This window comes from Salvelinus namaycush, chromosome 2, assembly GCF_016432855.1.
Source record: "Salvelinus namaycush isolate Seneca chromosome 2, SaNama_1.0, whole genome shotgun sequence".
Lineage (NCBI taxonomy): Eukaryota > Metazoa > Chordata > Actinopteri > Salmoniformes > Salmonidae > Salvelinus > Salvelinus namaycush.
Genome location: NC_052308.1, coordinates 44,352,630 through 44,369,514, shown reverse-complemented (window position 1 = coordinate 44,369,514; position 16,885 = coordinate 44,352,630). Strand labels below are relative to the sequence as shown.

Genomic DNA, 16,885 nt, shown 5'->3' with positions numbered 1-16,885 from the left:
GGCATTGAGGAGTTTACCACATCAGTCACCGGCTTCATTAATAAGTGCATTGACGACTTCGTGCCCACAGTGACCGTACGTACATATCCCAACCAGAAGCCATGGATTACAGACAACATCTGCACTGATCTAAAGGCTAGAGCTGATGTTGTTGATGTCACTACTGCTGTACTTTCTGTCTGCTGTACTCTGTTTTATTTATTTTTATAAAGCTCATCAGATGTGGCAGGGCTTGCAAACTATAACGGATTACAAAGAGAAACACAGCTGCGAGCTGCCCAGTGAAGGGAGAGTATTAGACAAGCTAAATACCTTGTATGCTTGAAACACTGAATCATGCATGAGAGCACCAGCTGTTCCGGATGACTTTGTGCTCACGCTCTCCGTAGCCGATGTGAGTAAGACCTTTAAACAGGTTAACATTCACAAGGCCGCAGGGCCAGAGAGATTACGAGGATGTGTACTCAGAGCATGCGCTGTCTTCACTGACATTTTCAACCTCCCTCTGACCCAGTCTGTAATACCGACATGTTTCAAGCCGACCAGCATAGTCCCTGTGCCCAAGAACACCAAGGTAACCAGCATTTAACACCATAGTACCCTCCAAACTCATCATCAAGCTCGAGACCCTGGGTCTCGACCCCGCCCTGTGCAACGGGGTCCTGGATTTTCTGACGGGCCGCCCCCAGGTGGTGAGGGTAAGTAACAACATCTCCATCCCGCTGATCCTCAACACTGGGGCCCCACAAGGGTGCGTTCTGAGCCCTCTCCTGTACTCCCTGTTCACCCACGACTGCGTGGCCATGCACGCCTCCAACTCAATCATCAAGTTTGCGGACGACACTACAGTGGTAGGCTTGATTACCAACAACGACGAGACGGCCTACAGGGAGGAGGTGAGGGCCCTCGGAGTGTGGTGTCAGGAAAATAACCTCACACTCAACGTCAACAAAACAAAGGAGATGATTGTGGACTTCAGGAAACAGCAGAGGGAGCACCCCCCTATCCACATCGACGGGACAGTAGTGGAGAAGGTGGAAAGTTTTAAGTTCCTCGGTGTACACATCACGGACAAACTGAATTGGTCCACCCACACAGACAGCGTTGTGAAGAAGGCGCAGCAGCGCCTCTTCAACCTCAGGAGGCTGAAGAAATTCGGCTTGTCACCAAAAGCACTCACAAACTTCTACAGATGCACAATCGAGAGCATCCTGTCGGGCTGTATCACCGCCTGGTACGGCAACTGCTCCGCCCACAACCGTAAGGCTCTCCAGAGGGTAGTGAGGTCTGCACAACGCATCACCGGGGGCAAACTACCTGCCCTCCAGGACACCTACACCACCCGATGTCACAGGAAGGCCATAAAGATCATCAAGGATAACAACCACCCGAGCCACTGCCTGTTCACCCCGCTATCATCCAGAAGGCGAGGTCAGTACTGGTGCATCAAAGCAGGGACCGAGAGACTGAAAAACAGCTTCTATCTCAAGGCCATCAGACTGTTAAACAGCCACCAGTAACATTTAGTGACCGCTGCCAACATACTGACTCAACTCCAGCCACTTTAATAATGGGAATTGATGGAAATTATGTAAAAATGTATCACTAGCCACTTTAAACAATGCCACTTAATATAATGTTTACATACCCTACATTACTCATCTCATATGTATATGTATATACTGTACTCTATATCATCTACTGCATCTTGCCATCTTTATGTAATACATGTATCACTAGCCACTTTAAACTATGCCACTTTATGTTTACATACCCTACATTACTCATCTCATATGTATATACTGTATATACTATATACTGTACTTTCGCTACACTTGCAATAACATCTGATAACCATGTGTATGTGACCAATAAACATTTGATTTGATTTGATCATGCAGTACAGTGTACAGTTATAAAGCAGTATAGCAGTTACACCGGCGGGCCCCGGTGGTAATACATTTATAAAACCAAAAGCTTACCTTGACTTGGAAGAGTTCCAGTGTTGGATAGGCATAGCCCGCTAGGTAACATAGCATCCCTCTCTGTTTGAGCCAGGTGTTTGAGTAGGCTAACTTAGCTAGCTGCATTCACTATCTAAGTAAGTGAAAGGAATTTTAAATCTAGCTAGCTCTCTCTCTCTTTCTCTCTCACTCTCTCTTGCTTCTCCTTCATTTTTGAAGAAATGTATTTGTTCAAAACTGTTCAACTCTTGTCTTTCTCTCTCTTTGAGTCAGCTACTCACCACATTTTGTGCACTGCAGTGACAGCTAGCTGTAGCTTTTGCTATCAGTACGAGATTCATTCTGTGATCCTTTGATTGAGTGGACAACATGTCAGTTCATGCTGCAAGAGCTCTGCTAGGTTGGAGGACGTCCTCCTGAAGTTGTCATAATTACTGTTTAAGTCTATGGAAGGGGGTGAGAACCACGAGCCTCCTAGGTTTTGGATTGAAGTCAATGTACCCAGAGGAGGATGGAAACTAGCTGCCCTCTGGCTACACCATGGTGCTACCCTACAGAGTGCTTTTCAGGCTGCTTTGGACCTTCATTTCAAAACAGTGTGATTTAATCAATTATTTGGTGACATTAATATATTTAGTAAAGTTTTGTCTAAAAATGCAAACTTTTTAATGTTTCATTATTTAAATTTTTCTGAAATTCACTGAGTAGGATGGTCCTCCCCTTCCTCCTTTGAGGAGCTTCCACTGGTGAGAATGCTGTTCATTGACTACAGCTCAGCGTTCAACACCATAGTACCCTCCAAGCTCATCACTAAACTCAGGACCCCGGGATTAAACACCTCCCTATCTGCATTGACCAATTTTGCACTAACTCTTATGACTCATCATGTATGCTGCTGCTACTGTTTATTATCTATCCTGCCTAAACACTGTATCCCTACCTATACGTACATATCAACATCATTTACTTCGTACCACCACACATCGACTCGGTACTGATACCCCATGTATATAGCCAAGTTATTGTTACTCATTATGCATTTATTCCTTCTGTTATAATTTTGTAAAAATGTTTCTATTATTTATATTTGTTTTAATTATCTTTGCATTGTCGGGAAGGGCCCGTAAGCAAGCATTTCACTGTTAGTCTAGACCTGTTGTTTACGAAGCATGGGACAAATACAAATTGGATTTGATTTGGTGAGACTTAATGCCGAAAATGTTCACCACTAAATAACCTCACCTTCTTTTTCCACAAAGGTTTCCATGATGTTTTAGACTGATTAGACTGATATGTCTTTGTGTGAGTTTGTGAGGTTCCTCACCATACCATGAGGTTCTCTACTGTACCATGAGGTTCTCTACTGTACCATGAGGTTCCTTAGCGTACCATTTCCATCAGAACGGATAGAGATACATGATTTGAGGGTTGGATGGATGGATAACCAGACCCATCCTCACATGTCCCTCAAACATTGTTCTTGTGCTCTTCACGGGAGCTCTCACTGTCGCTCACGGTCTCCACGTGCGCTTCGTGTTTTGTACTGTTCTGACGCTGTGTTCTCAGTGCGCTATGTTTCTCTTCTGTTGGTTCCGCCCGTGCTACTCCAGCTGCTGGACGCCAGGAGAACCAAGGTTTGTCCCTATGTTTGCAACCGCTGCCCTGGCTGCCGTGTCTGCACAACATAGAGTCACCACCGGAGTGACGTCGTCGTGTGTCTTCGGTGCCCCCAGAGACCTGGCAGTCCTGTTCCTCTGCCCCCCCCCCACACACACCCCTGGGCTGTGTCGGAAATGCACCCTATTCCCAATTGAGTGCACTACATTTGACCAGAACTTGTGTGCTCTGGCTAAAAGTAGTACACTAGGCCTATGTTGGGAGTAGTGTTGCCATTTTGGACACACTCCTAATTGGACCCCCATACACACACCAGAAAGGAGTGTGATTGGTTTAGCCTGTACCGTTCCCTAAGCCCTACCCGCGTCCGTCAGACCCTCTCCCTGCTCTTACACACTGCCAAGTAGAATTCTTCTGTGTTCTCCCTTTACTGGGTGTGGCTCTACTATAGGGGTGTGGCTGCTGTGTGACCCTTGTGACCCTATAGTATACTCTAAAATAGGCTGTGTTTTGTTCAATTTCCCCGCCCCCTAAACCTCAACACCCAGGCTACGTTCCAATATCCAAACTAGTGTAGCACTAAGAATGCATGGCCCAATCAGTGTATAGTGGCATGCTAGGGTGGATATTGGAACAGAGCCACAGTCTCCTTCTTATTTCTTCCTATAATGGATGTGTCTTTTTTTATTCTCAAGTAATGTACAAGTAATGTATTTGTCTCTTTGTATGCGCACACACATGCATACGCCACAGGAGGTTGGTGGCACCTTAATTGGGGAGGACGGGCTCATAGTAATGGCTGGAAGGGACATAATGGAATGGTATGGAACTCCATGTTTGACACGGTTCCATTGACTTCATTCCAGCCATTACTATGAGCTGTCCTCCTCTCAGCAGCCACCAGTTGCACACGTACACACGCGCGCGCACGCACACACCTCCCTAACACACAGCATAATGGATGGGCATGGACCCAGAGGTCCACTGAGTCTACTGCTGTTGGTTGACTTCCAGCTCTCAGTGGGAACACTGTTTACTGCGCTGTGCACGGATCTCTGCTGCTCTCCACTCAGCAGTACGGACAGCACACACCCTACAATAATGATAGATAATGATCAATAATGCTGCAACAATCATACACGATGACAGCGCGGCAAAGCGTTCTTTTGAAAGTGCATGCTGTTGAACGCAGCCGTGCAACTTTGAACACTCGACAGGGATCGTCAAACTGTTATCGAAGGATCACGGTTCTACAAGTTCTTCACGTTCCTACTATACAGGGAAGGATTGTGCACAATCAGTTTCTCCCAGCAACACAACGATTCAGTCATTCACTGGATGGCTTTGTTTAAATGTGGCTCTCTTAGTATTCCTACCGTCAAAGCTTCAAGGGAGATTCCTACGGATTAGATTGCTGATGCACGGTACTGCACATAGATAACCATTTACAGTACACCTTACTCACCCTGAAAATAGTTACAGAAGATGGAAAGCAAGTCAATCACGACCAGTATGTAAAAACACTTGCCTTTTATTTAACGTCTTCTCATACTGCCATACTTTGTGTCATTTTCATTTTCTCTATTTGTCTTTCATGCCATAGTGAGGTAAGTCCTCAGATTCCTCTCCAAGTTTGTTTGGCAGGAACTGTATTTCCCCAGAGGTTGAGTAGATTACGGTGTGTGTTTCTGAGTTTGTGTGTGTTCTTCGTAATACACGTCTCCTTTCCGCAGGGCCGCCTTCAAAATGCCCCTCCCCCTTTTTATAAGATGTATTGGTGTCTGTGAGTTTGCGTGTGTGTCTGAATATGCCCCTCCATATGTACATATTCAGTGACCCGTCCTAGTCTGATCTGTAATTTAATTGAATCCACCCTAGACTACGTGCTGTGACCCTACCAGATTGAGACTCCTTGATGTGTGTGTGTGTGTGTGTGTGTGTGTGTGCGTGCATGTGCATGTGCTTTCATGTGTGTGTGTGTGTGTGTGTGTGTGTGTGTGTGTGTGTGTGTGTGTGTGTGTGTGTGTGTGTGTGTGTGTGTGTGTGTGTCTGTGTGTGTGTGTGTGTGTGTGTGTGTGTGTGTGTGTGTGTGTGTGTGCGTGTGGGTGTGTGACCCGCACAGCACCTGCAGCTGACCATCCAGGCCCTACAGGACGAGCTGCGGACCCAAAGGGACCTGAATCACCTACTGCAGCAGGAGAGCGGCGGCCGCTCTGGGGACCACTACACCAACATCGAGCTGACCGAGGAGAACTTCAGACGGCTACAGGCTGAGCACGACCGCCAGGCAAGGAATCTTAATAAATTACTCATAATAAATTAGTTTGGCGTTAGTTCCAGGTTCTTATGACCAGGGTCTTGGTTGTAGGATTTGAATTCCCTGATGATTCCCTCTGGGAATTTAGAGAATCTTCCAACCGGGATTTCTGTATCTTCTTCCGTTCTGGACATTTTGGAAAGTTCCGGAATTTTAGCTACCGTAATAATGACCCAATTGACACTTCCTTCCTTTAAAATTCCTTCAAATTCCTTGCGTTCCGGCAGGCCAAGGAGCTGTTCCTCCTGAGGAAGACCTTGGAGGAGATGGAGCTGCGGATTGAGACCCAGAAGCAGACGCTGGGGGCCAGGGACGAGTCCATCAAGAAGCTGCTGGAAATGCTCCAGAGTAAGGGTCTGCCTGGAGGGCCAGGCAGGGTCAACGAGGAGGAGGAGCAGGAGAGAGCCAGGCGCATTGCTGAGGCCGAGGCTCAACTTGGACATCTGGAGGTCATCTTGGACCAGAAGGAGAAGGAGAACATCCACCTCCGAGAGGTACAAGAGTATATGTCTGTTCCATATGGCACCATGTTTCTGTATAGTTCCTCACTTTTGACCAGGGCTCTGTTCAAAAGTAGTGCACTATGTAGGGTTTATGGTGCTGTTTGGGATGCATATTATGTAGTGCTTACGGTTAGTATATGCCCTTATACTACTGTATGGCCACAGCAGACGCAGTATATGTAGTGCTATTAAACGGCTACTAAATGTCTAGTCTCAGAAATCTCACACTGCTTTACTAAAATTGCATTGGCCAATACAGTACTGTAATACATGCCATTTCCCGGAGCTGACACTTTTATCCAAAGTGACAAGAGTCTACACATGTTGGTATGTGACCCCAGAGGGAATTGAACCCACAACTCTGCTGTTGCTAGTACCGTGCTCTTATGAACTGAGCCACGTACAGAACGACTACAATATCTAAGTACAATAGAATACTGCAAAATACAATACACAATTACAATACAGGTGGAAGATGTAGGATTGCCTTCCCCATGAGCGTGCCACCCTCCTTCAGGCCGTGGATGAGGCATGCAATGATTTCAATCCAGACCTATGTCAGGCTTGGATTCGCCATGCCAAAAGGCTTTCCCCATGTGCATGACAATGAGGACCTATGGCCAAATGCTCAAGACAGGTTTGATGCAAACTAATGCCTGCTAAACATGCTGTCTCTTTCGTTTCTTTCACTTGATTACATTGTGAAAGTTGTCTTCAATGATCACACCTTTGATCACACATGGGATAGAAATGGTGGATATTTTGTGTTCATTCAATTTGAATGGGTAGTGCACTTGTGTTGTGTTGCTTGCTGTTTGGGGTTTTAGGCTGGTTTTCTGTTTAGCATTGTGGGACATCGGCCGATGTGAAAAGGGCTTTATAAATACATTTGATTTGATTTGAATTGATTGCCTAATGTGAAAACAGTGTAATGTACTGCAATTTACAGTACTACATTCAAAGGGCAATTCAAAGGGCAATTTACATACTACATTACATACTACATTCAAAGGGCAATTTTAAAAATATGTATCTCAAATATTTTGCTATTGGATTAACTGATTGTTAAAATAACGACATTGAGAACTTATAAGTTATGTTGTGTTTTTGGTGATTAAACCAATGCACTCATTACATTTCACAGTAAAATGTTGGACCAATGGTTGTGTGTTAAAAGATGTCTACAAAAGCAAAATGAATGCACAATGAAACGTTTTGAATGTAAGACTGGCTGTGTTACAAATGTTACCAGGTTGGAGTTTTGTACCAAGAGTTTAGAAAATTCACGAAATACTACAAAAGTGATAAAAAAAAAACTGTAAATAGCCAAAACTATGTAGTTACTATATGGCCACAGTAGACCTGGTCTACTTGGCCAGGGTAGGCTCTGTAGACACTGGTCTCACCTGTGTTTGAGGTGTTACTGAAAGTTATGTTGATTGTTCGGTACTGGTTTTAAAGCATACGTTTTTTGGACTTCCAGGTAATTTCCACAATTTTCTTCTAACCTACAGTGTATGCCCATCAACACTAGAGGGCAATACTGGCCGTCTCTTTGTGTACCTGCTGTGCTCTGACTGCAGTGAAAGGAGCAGTGTTCAATCTGTGTACAGTATTATTGCCAGGGGAGAAGTATATGACTGATGTAATGGTAGTGCAAGGAAATGTAACTCATTTCAATGCTGTCGCTCTAGTATTTAGCTAAGTTAAGCTAAGTCATTACCCGTGCATTTGGAGAGATTCAAGGCTCACATTTATAAAGCATCTCAGAGTAGGTGTGCAGATCTAGGATCAGGTTCCTTCTGACCATGTGATCTTATGCATTGTGATCTAAAAGGCTAAACTGAACCTAGATCAGCACTCCTATTCTGAGATGGTTCATAAGTACAGGCCCATTGCACTAGGTCCTAAAAGAGGCGACATTTGATGCTTGTCTTGTCCATTTCATATCAACTGGTGTTCTCCCAGGAACTGCACAGGAGAAACCAGATGCACCAGGACCCTGGCAAAACCAAAGCCCTCCAGACCATCATAGAGATGAAGGTAAGAACCATGGGGAATTATGGGTAGTGTAGTACACCTGGCTGGCACCATTGCTGAGACCAACCATGTAATCAGATGAAATACGAAAGCCTTAGAGTTCGGAAAAGCCAGATTTTGAGCCCATCGGCTCACTGCAGAGCCCATCGGCCCACTGTAGCTGCAGAGCCCATCGGCCCACTGCAGAGCCCATCGGCCCACTGCAGAGCCCATCGGCCCACTGTAGCTGCAGAGCTGTGATATCACTTCTAAATATAAAGCATGCGCTCACAGCCCGACAGCATACCACTCGCTCACACACCACATCATCAGACGGAGCTGGATTGGTGCTGAGCAAACCCCAGCATCCCCTAGCATTGTCACGTAACTCTCCTCTAGCATGGTCACATGACGCGCTGGCTCCTGGAGGCTCTGGATTTTCATACGGAGCAGAGCCCCTCTCCCTTCCATCCTCGGTGGAGGACCTCCCCGCTCCTCTCTGCTCTCTCCAAAAGACGTGTTGGTGCTGATGTTAGCATGAGTAATGCTAACCCCCCCCTCTCTCTACTCTCTCTGTCTCTAGGATCTCTTTCTCTCTCTCTCGATTTCTTTCTCTCCTTATCTCACTCTGTCTTTCAATCTCTCTCCCTCCCTCCCTCACCCACCAGGGAGAGCACATTCTGCCTGCTGCTACCATGGAAACAGGTGTGGTTGTTTACGACAGCGAGGCCAGTGGCACAGGGAGGAGAGAGAGAAAGGGATTCAGATAGAAAGAGAGGGAGAGAGTGTTCATGAGAGCGTCACATCCTCTGCTTGATCAGCTTGATCTGCCGTAGCAGTGAAATCATTTGGATGGCATAGCATCTCTCTGACCCATTGAGCTACGGTATGTTGTCGTCTACACTATGTCGTCTCCACTGTATACTATGCTATGTTCTCTCGGGTGGTTAGTTAGCGTCTTGCTACAAGTCATAGAATAGCGATGCATTGACGAAGCACATGGCCATGATAACAGCGTTCACACGCTCACGTTAACCCCTTAGATCCAGGACCATCTGTTCTTAACTCTCAGTCATCCTAGGGAGAGCCTCGCATACAGAGCTGGATTTCCTAGTTTTCCACTGCCTGCTGGATGACCCTACTAAAGCTCTAGCCACAGAACCACAAGTTCACAAGTTCAGAACCAGTCAAAGGTGTAGATAGAGAGAAAGAAGGAGGAGAGACAGAAAGGAGAGAGAGGGAGTGAAATGAGGTTCTTGCTCGTTGCTCTGCAGGTGAAGTGCATGTGAGATGGACCATGGCTAATCTTAAAGACGTTGTATTATTTATTTAAAAACTCTGCAAAGCCAAAGCTCCACTCGGAGGTGCAGTCGCAATCCATGGACTGGCTCCTGCATTGATGTGCGAGCGACTACAGAGCAGCACGGCTCCTCTTCCTGCTTCTACTTCTTCTCCAGGCGTTTCTCTCTGGGCTGGTCCCTCTCAAAAGGCTGACTGTGATGTGTGCCGCTCAGTATTTCCAAATGGTGATTAATCCACTGAGAGGCTGGCTGTGAGGGAGCTAGAGTTGCTGCAGCCGGAGAAGGAGGAGGCTTTTGATTTTACCCCAAGATACTGCAGAGGCTCTCCTCCGTACTACCTCAAAGAGCTCTTCCTTTCTTTGACACTTACTCTCTTTCTCCATCTTCCATCTCTCTCTCTCTCTACCCATCTTCTCTCTTTCACTCTTTCTTTCACTGTCTTTCGCTCTCTCTTCTCTCCCTCCCTCTCTTTCAGGTGTTTTGTGTTTTGTTCACTGGTCAAGCTTTGGAAATGTTCTAGTACTGAATTATAAGTGTGGCTCGGCAACAGTACAGCACAGCTGGTGTGTGTTGTGCAGGACACCAAGATAGCATCTTACAGCTGGTGTGTGTTGTGCAGGACACCAAGATAGCATCTTACAGCTGGTGTGTGTAGTGCAGGACACCAAGATAGCATCTTACAGCTGGTGTGTGCTGTGCAGGACACCAAGATAGCATCTTACAGCTGGTGTGTGTAGTGCAGGACACCAAGATAGCATCTTACAGCTGGTGTGTGTAGTGCAGGACACCAAGATAGCATCTTACAGCTGGTGTGTGTAGTGCAGGACACCAAGATAGCATCTTACAGCTGGTGTGTGTAGTGCAGGACACCAAGATAGCATCTTACAGCTGGTGTGTGTAGTGCAGGACACCAAGATAGCATCTTACAGCTGGTGTGTGCTGTGCAGGACACCAAGATAGCATCTTACAGCTGGTGTGTGTAGTGCAGGACACCAAGATAGCATCTTACAGCTGGTGTGTGTGTGTTGTGCAGGACACCAAAATAGCATCTTACAGCTGGTGTGTGTTGTGCAGGACACCAAGATAGCATCTTACAGCTGGTGTGTGTTGTGCAGGACACCAAGATAGCATCTTACAGCTGGTGTGTGTAGTGCAGGACACCAAGATAGCATCTTACAGCTGGTGTGTGCTGTGCAGGACACCAAGATAGCATCTTACAGCTGGTGTGTGTGTGTTGTGCAGGACACCAAAATAGCATCTTACAGCTGGTGTGTGTTGTGCAGGACACCAAGATAGCATCTTACAGCTGGTGTGTGTTGTGCAGGACACCAAGATAGCATCTTACAGCTGGTGCGTGTGTGCTGTGCAGGACACCAAGATAGCATCTTACAGCTGGTGTGTGTTGTGCAGGACTCCAAGATAGCATCTTACAGCTGGTGTGTGTTGTGCTGTGCAGGACACCAAGATAGCATCTTACAGCTGGTGTGTGTTGTGCAGGACTCCAAGATAGCATCTTACAGCTGGTGTGTGTTGTGCAGGACTCCAAGATAGCATCTTACAGCTGGTGCGTGTGTGTTGTGCAGGACACCAAGATAGCATCTTACAGCTGGTGTGTGTTGTGCAGGACACCAAGATAGCATCTTACAGCTGGTGTGTGTTGTGCAGGACACCAAAATAGCATCTTACAGCTGGTGCGTGTGTGTTGTGCAGGACACCAAGATAGCATCTCTGGAGCGCAACATCAGGGACCTGGAGGATGAGATCCAGATACTGAAGGCTAACGGCTTGCTGAACACCGAGGACAGAGAGGAGGAGATCAAACAGATGGAGGTCTACAAGAACCACTCCAAGTTCATGAAGACCAAGGTACACACACACATATAGGAAAACACAGACACACTATATACTATTATATACTATATGCACAGGAAAACACGCAGACACGCACACACACACACGCACGCACGCACGCACGCACGCACGCACGCACGCACGCACACACACACACACACACACACACACACACACACACACACACACACACACACACACACGTGCGTACAGTACTGTAGTAGTCTATAATGTGGCAGACACAATCTAGGGTTTGCTGTGCACGTTCAAAGTGAACAGAACAGATTAGAGCTGTCTGTCTGGCTGACAGTAAATGAGCTAGCTTTAGCATTACATTAACTGGTTTCATCAGGGAAGTGCTTCGCTGGCAGCTATACCTGTCTGGGAGATGCTTACGCGTTGTTTTGTTACTGTACACTTAGCAGAGAGAGCCGAGGAAGACCATAAAGAAAACCATTCCTGTGTTGTTAAAATGGATATTTTATTGTCCTCCGTAGCCTCGTCAATATGTTCGTATCCATCTAGCGTGATTGATTGTTAAGCATTACCAATGGATCCCACTGTCAGAAACTCTGGTTGCATTTAATTTCCGCATCAACCGTTGCACATATTATCCAGTCGGTCCAGCTTGGACTTGCTCAGTCATATTATACAGTCCGTCATCAGTCGTCTTACGGTCAGGATCCCAGCCTCCCTCCCAGCCTCCATGCCTCTCCGGAGCATTGTGTCTGTGTGTTTACATCCATGTGAGGATAAAACCAGCGGGAGTTTTGTTGTTTTATTTTTAGAAAATGATTCATCAATCATAGATAGGGTCTGATGTATAATACATGAATAATGCAGGGAGCCAGATGCATCTTTAATGAGAGGAGAGCCTGGCTACAATGAACACAGTGGATAAGGGTTTACTTTACCCACTGTCCCTCTGTTGTGGTGAGAGGCGTTTCTACCAAGTGTCCACCGCACAAAGTTCACCCGTGCACAGACACCTAATACAAACGCGCAGGTACGAAGGCACAAACACACCTGCCAGGATTTAATTTCTTCGGATGCCCGTTAGCCGACGCCAATGGCAGCAGCTAGTCCTACCGGGGTCCGACGCGTAACGAAAAAGACATTGCAGACAAAAAAACATTAACATGCATGTAATGTGTGTGTGTGTGTCTGTGTGTGTGTGTGTTTGTGCATCTATCAGTTACACATACATGTCAGTATATAACACACAACAAGCAGGTCACATGGGTTGGAGAGGCGTTGTGTTGTGTTACTTGTTTTTTAAACCAGGTTTGCTGTTCACTTGAGCTATATGAGCTGGGAGGGAGTTCCATGCACTCACGATCCTACTTTTTAGCTGCCAACTTCATACGAGAGTTAGTTGTGACAAACCCTGTTGTGTGTGTGTGTGTGTGCGTGCCTGCCTGCCTGCGTGTGTGTGCGTGCGTGCATTCGCGTGCGCCCCCCCCCCCCCCCCCCCCCGACAGATTGACCAGCTGAAGCAGGAGCTGTCTAAGAAGGAGTCTGAGCTGCTGGCCCTGCAGACCAAGCTGGAGACCCTGAACAACCAGAACTCGGACTGCAAACAGCACATAGAGGTGCTCAAAGAGTCCCTCACTGCCAAGGAGCAGCGCGCCGCCATTCTGCAGACAGAGGTGGCTACAGCGCACACACACACACACACACACACACACACACACACACACACACACACACACACACACACACACACACACACACACACACACACACACACACACACACACACACACACACACACACACACACACACACACACACACACACACGCATCCTTGCACACATGCACATATGAACACACCCGTGCGCACACATAAGCCCACACACACATTCCTGCGCACACGCATATGAACACACGCACATGCATGCATACAAAACACACACACACACACATGCCCGCACACACACACATACAGTATGCCTAACGATACACCCTCGGATGTGCACAGAATCTCCTTGTATTTATTGATACACCAGATGTATGTTGGTCCTTGTACACTGTTTTTTTACACATTAAAGGAAACACTGTATCACCGTCTCCCTGTACTCTGCTGCATACACTTACATACCCCTCCCCTCTTGCTTTCTACCCTTTAGTGGAGCATGAAGCTTGTATTGCAAATGCCAAGCATCTCAGAGAGAACTCTAGTTCTTCAACTTGACAATAATAATAAGTTGAACTTTGAACTGTGCCCTTCAGGGTTTATGCCGGGTCACTGGAAAAGCACTTTGTGACAACTGCTGATGTAAAAAGGGCTTAATAAAGCACATTTGATGGAAATTGACCTCCGAACTGTGACATTTGACCTATGACCGCTCCCCTTCCAGGTGGATGCCCTGCGCCTGCGTCTGGAGGAGAAGGAGTCTTTCCTGAACAAGAAGACCAAGCAGCTGCAGGACCTGACGGAGGAGAAGGGCACGCTGGCTGGAGAGATCCGTGACATGAAGGACATGCTGGAGGTCAAGGAGAGGAAGATCAACGTCCTGCAGAAGAAGGTTAGGGGTCAAGGGTTAAGGGTCAGGGGTTAAGGGGTTAAATGTCAAGGGTGTATTTAGGTAGAAAGTAGTTAAGGGTAGCCTGGGCATGGTCACAAGTTTGTTTAATAAATGGATAAAAAAAAGCATCTCTGACCAACACTGTGTTCTCCTACCATTGCTTACAGAACTATAGATGGGACAGCCTAGCTCTGCTGTTCCACGCTAAAAGCTTTTAGGCATAACATGTTTGGTAGTAGAAATACTGGTAACGGATGCTGACTCGGGGGCCTCAGCGACTCGCCTAAGAGCAAATCTGAGGCAAACACTGGAAAAAAGGTGTACACTTGTAGACTTAGGTTTACAAGAAAGCTCTCTTCTGGATCGAGAAGAATTCATCAGAATTGTTACATAATGTAGAACCTAAATGAGAGCTTGCTGTGCGTGGTTATAGGTTAGGTTAGGTTGTGTGGTTGTTTTGTTCCCTGTCTTATTCCTGAGACCCGGGCCGCTTCCCTAATGACATCATATTCACAATACAATGCACTACTTTTGACCAGAGCCCTTTGGGCCCTATTCAGAAGCAGTGCCCTAAATAGGGAATATGGTGTCATTTGGGATGCACACTTGAGTTGGTTGGTCTTTGAGGATACGAAGCGAGCATGCATGCACAAACACGCGCGCGAATGCACGCACGCACGCACGCACGCACGCACGCACGCACGCACGCACGCACACACACACACACACACACACACACACACACACACACACACACACACTTTCTCTAGTATGTGCTATAAATATACAGTGTGTTACTCTCTCAACCTGACCTCCTCACTTTCTCTCTTTCTCTTTCTCTTTCTCTTTCTCTTTCTCTTTCTCTTTCTCTCCCTCTCTCCCTCCCTCCCTCTCTCCCTCTCTCTCTCTTCACTTTATATTTCTCTCCGTCTCTTCTTCTGATGTTTCTCTACTCTGTCAGTGCACTGTGTCTCTCCCCATCTCTTCTTCTGTTTCTCTACTCTGTCAGTGCACTGTGTCTCTCCTCATCTCTTCTTCTGATGTTTCTCTACTCTGTCAGTGCACTGTGTCTCTCTTTGTCTCTTTGTATTTTTGATCTTTCTTTCTCTTTCTTTATCTCTGGCTAGACTATCTTGTTTTATTTCTTACTATCTTTGAGAGACATCTAACTATCTATCTGCTTGTCTTGCTCAACAACAACATAACCTTCTACCATATGTTTCTCTGTAACCTTTATAGTCCCATGTGAAAACAGACTCTACATATAGCCATTAACATCGAAACACACTACTCTGTCTCCTCTCCTCCCCTTTCCTTGCTTCTCTCGCTCTTACCCTCTCTCTCTCCCTTTCTCTCCCCAAATACCAGCCAATCTTAAAAAGCTTTAACTATATGAGATCAGACTGTATTTGATGTATTTTGCAAAAATATTAAAGGCTTCGTCTTCCAGGCTTCCCTTTAAGTAGACACAATTACTCTGCAAACATCACACACACTAACTCCTAATGCACACTCCTAGCTTTTAATGCAGTTTCTCTATCTACAGTTCTTTTGACCTCATGCTAATTCCCTCCCTCCCTCTCTCCCCCAGATTGAGAATCTGCAGGAGCAGCTGCGTGATAAGGACAAGCAATTGGGGAACCTGAAGGACAGGGTGAAGTCCCTACAGACTGACTCCAGTAACACTGACACGGCCCTGGCCACCCTGGAGGAGGCACTCTCTGAAAAGGTACAGAAAGACCCAGAGCTTCACACCCAGAGAACTCAGAACCAGAACCCAAACAATGAACTTTGAACTAATGTCCATGTGTGTGTGTCTCTAAGGAGCGTATTATAGAGAGACTGAAGGAGCAGAGAGCGAGGGAGGACAACGAGAGGATGGATGAAGTGGAGTCTTATAAGAAGGAGAACAAGGACCTCAAGGAGAAGGTCAACACCCTGCAGCTGGAATTAACAGAGAAGGAGGTCAGTGTAAAATAAGATAATTGATTTTATTATCCCCACGGGGTACATTTTTGTTGCGGCTCTGGGCATGCATAAAAACACAAAGACATTTCAAATACATGGGATGCTGTTCTCTCTGGAAGTATGACCCAATTTGGCCTGTTCTGTTATTTTTCTACTGTGCTGTGCCTCCTGGTCTGGTACTGACTGTCCTCGCTGTTCCTATTTGTCCCCATGTAGTCCAGTCTCATTGACTTAAAGGAGCACGCCTCATCCCTGGCCTCCTCCAGCCTGAAGAAGGAATCCAAGCTCAAGTCTCTGGAGATCGCCATCGAGCAGAAGAAAGAGGAGTGTAGTAAGTTGGAGACACAGTTACAGAAGGTAGGTCTCCTAACACTTCCTCATTTAAAAGTGTTAATGGAGTTTGGGTTTACTGGGATTCAAAGATGCACTGTAAATAATTACTCTTTGGATCAACCTAAAAAGTACAAAAATAACAGATTACAAGTAAATGACATTTGTTGAAACCAAATGTATGATTCACTACCAATTGTTAGATTTGATCATTAACAAACCTATATTTCAAGTTGAAACCTATTTCTTTCAACACTCAAATAACTTCCCCCCTTTGGTTAAACTTAATAAATAACATAAATAGAAACGAATATACATTGCATGTGGAAAGTATTCAGGCCCTTTGACTTTTTCCACATTTTGTTATGTTACGGCCTTATTCTAAAATAGATTCAATTGTTTTTTCCCCCTCATCAATCTACACACTATACTCCATAATGATAAAGCAAAAACAGGTTTTTAGAAATCTTTGCAAATTCATTACAA

General features: G+C 46.0%; 1 protein-coding gene across 2 annotated transcripts in view; it reads left to right on the top strand.

Annotated features, from left to right (window-relative positions):
- Nucleotides 1-16,885, top strand: part of erc2 (ELKS/RAB6-interacting/CAST family member 2) — a 60,657-nt gene that overhangs the window by 20,034 nt on the left and 23,738 nt on the right. For both annotated transcript variants that reach the window (XM_038971004.1, XM_038970997.1), the window contains exons 2-10: nucleotides 5,704-5,868; nucleotides 6,126-6,392; nucleotides 8,370-8,444; nucleotides 11,432-11,587; nucleotides 13,054-13,221; nucleotides 13,934-14,101; nucleotides 15,693-15,830; nucleotides 15,926-16,066; nucleotides 16,286-16,426. In XM_038971004.1, coding sequence (XP_038826932.1) covers nucleotides 5,704-5,868; nucleotides 6,126-6,392; nucleotides 8,370-8,444; nucleotides 11,432-11,587; nucleotides 13,054-13,221; nucleotides 13,934-14,101; nucleotides 15,693-15,830; nucleotides 15,926-16,066; nucleotides 16,286-16,426 — 1,419 coding nt within the window. The remainder of the gene's footprint in view (nucleotides 1-5,703; nucleotides 5,869-6,125; nucleotides 6,393-8,369; nucleotides 8,445-11,431; nucleotides 11,588-13,053; nucleotides 13,222-13,933; nucleotides 14,102-15,692; nucleotides 15,831-15,925; nucleotides 16,067-16,285; nucleotides 16,427-16,885) is intronic.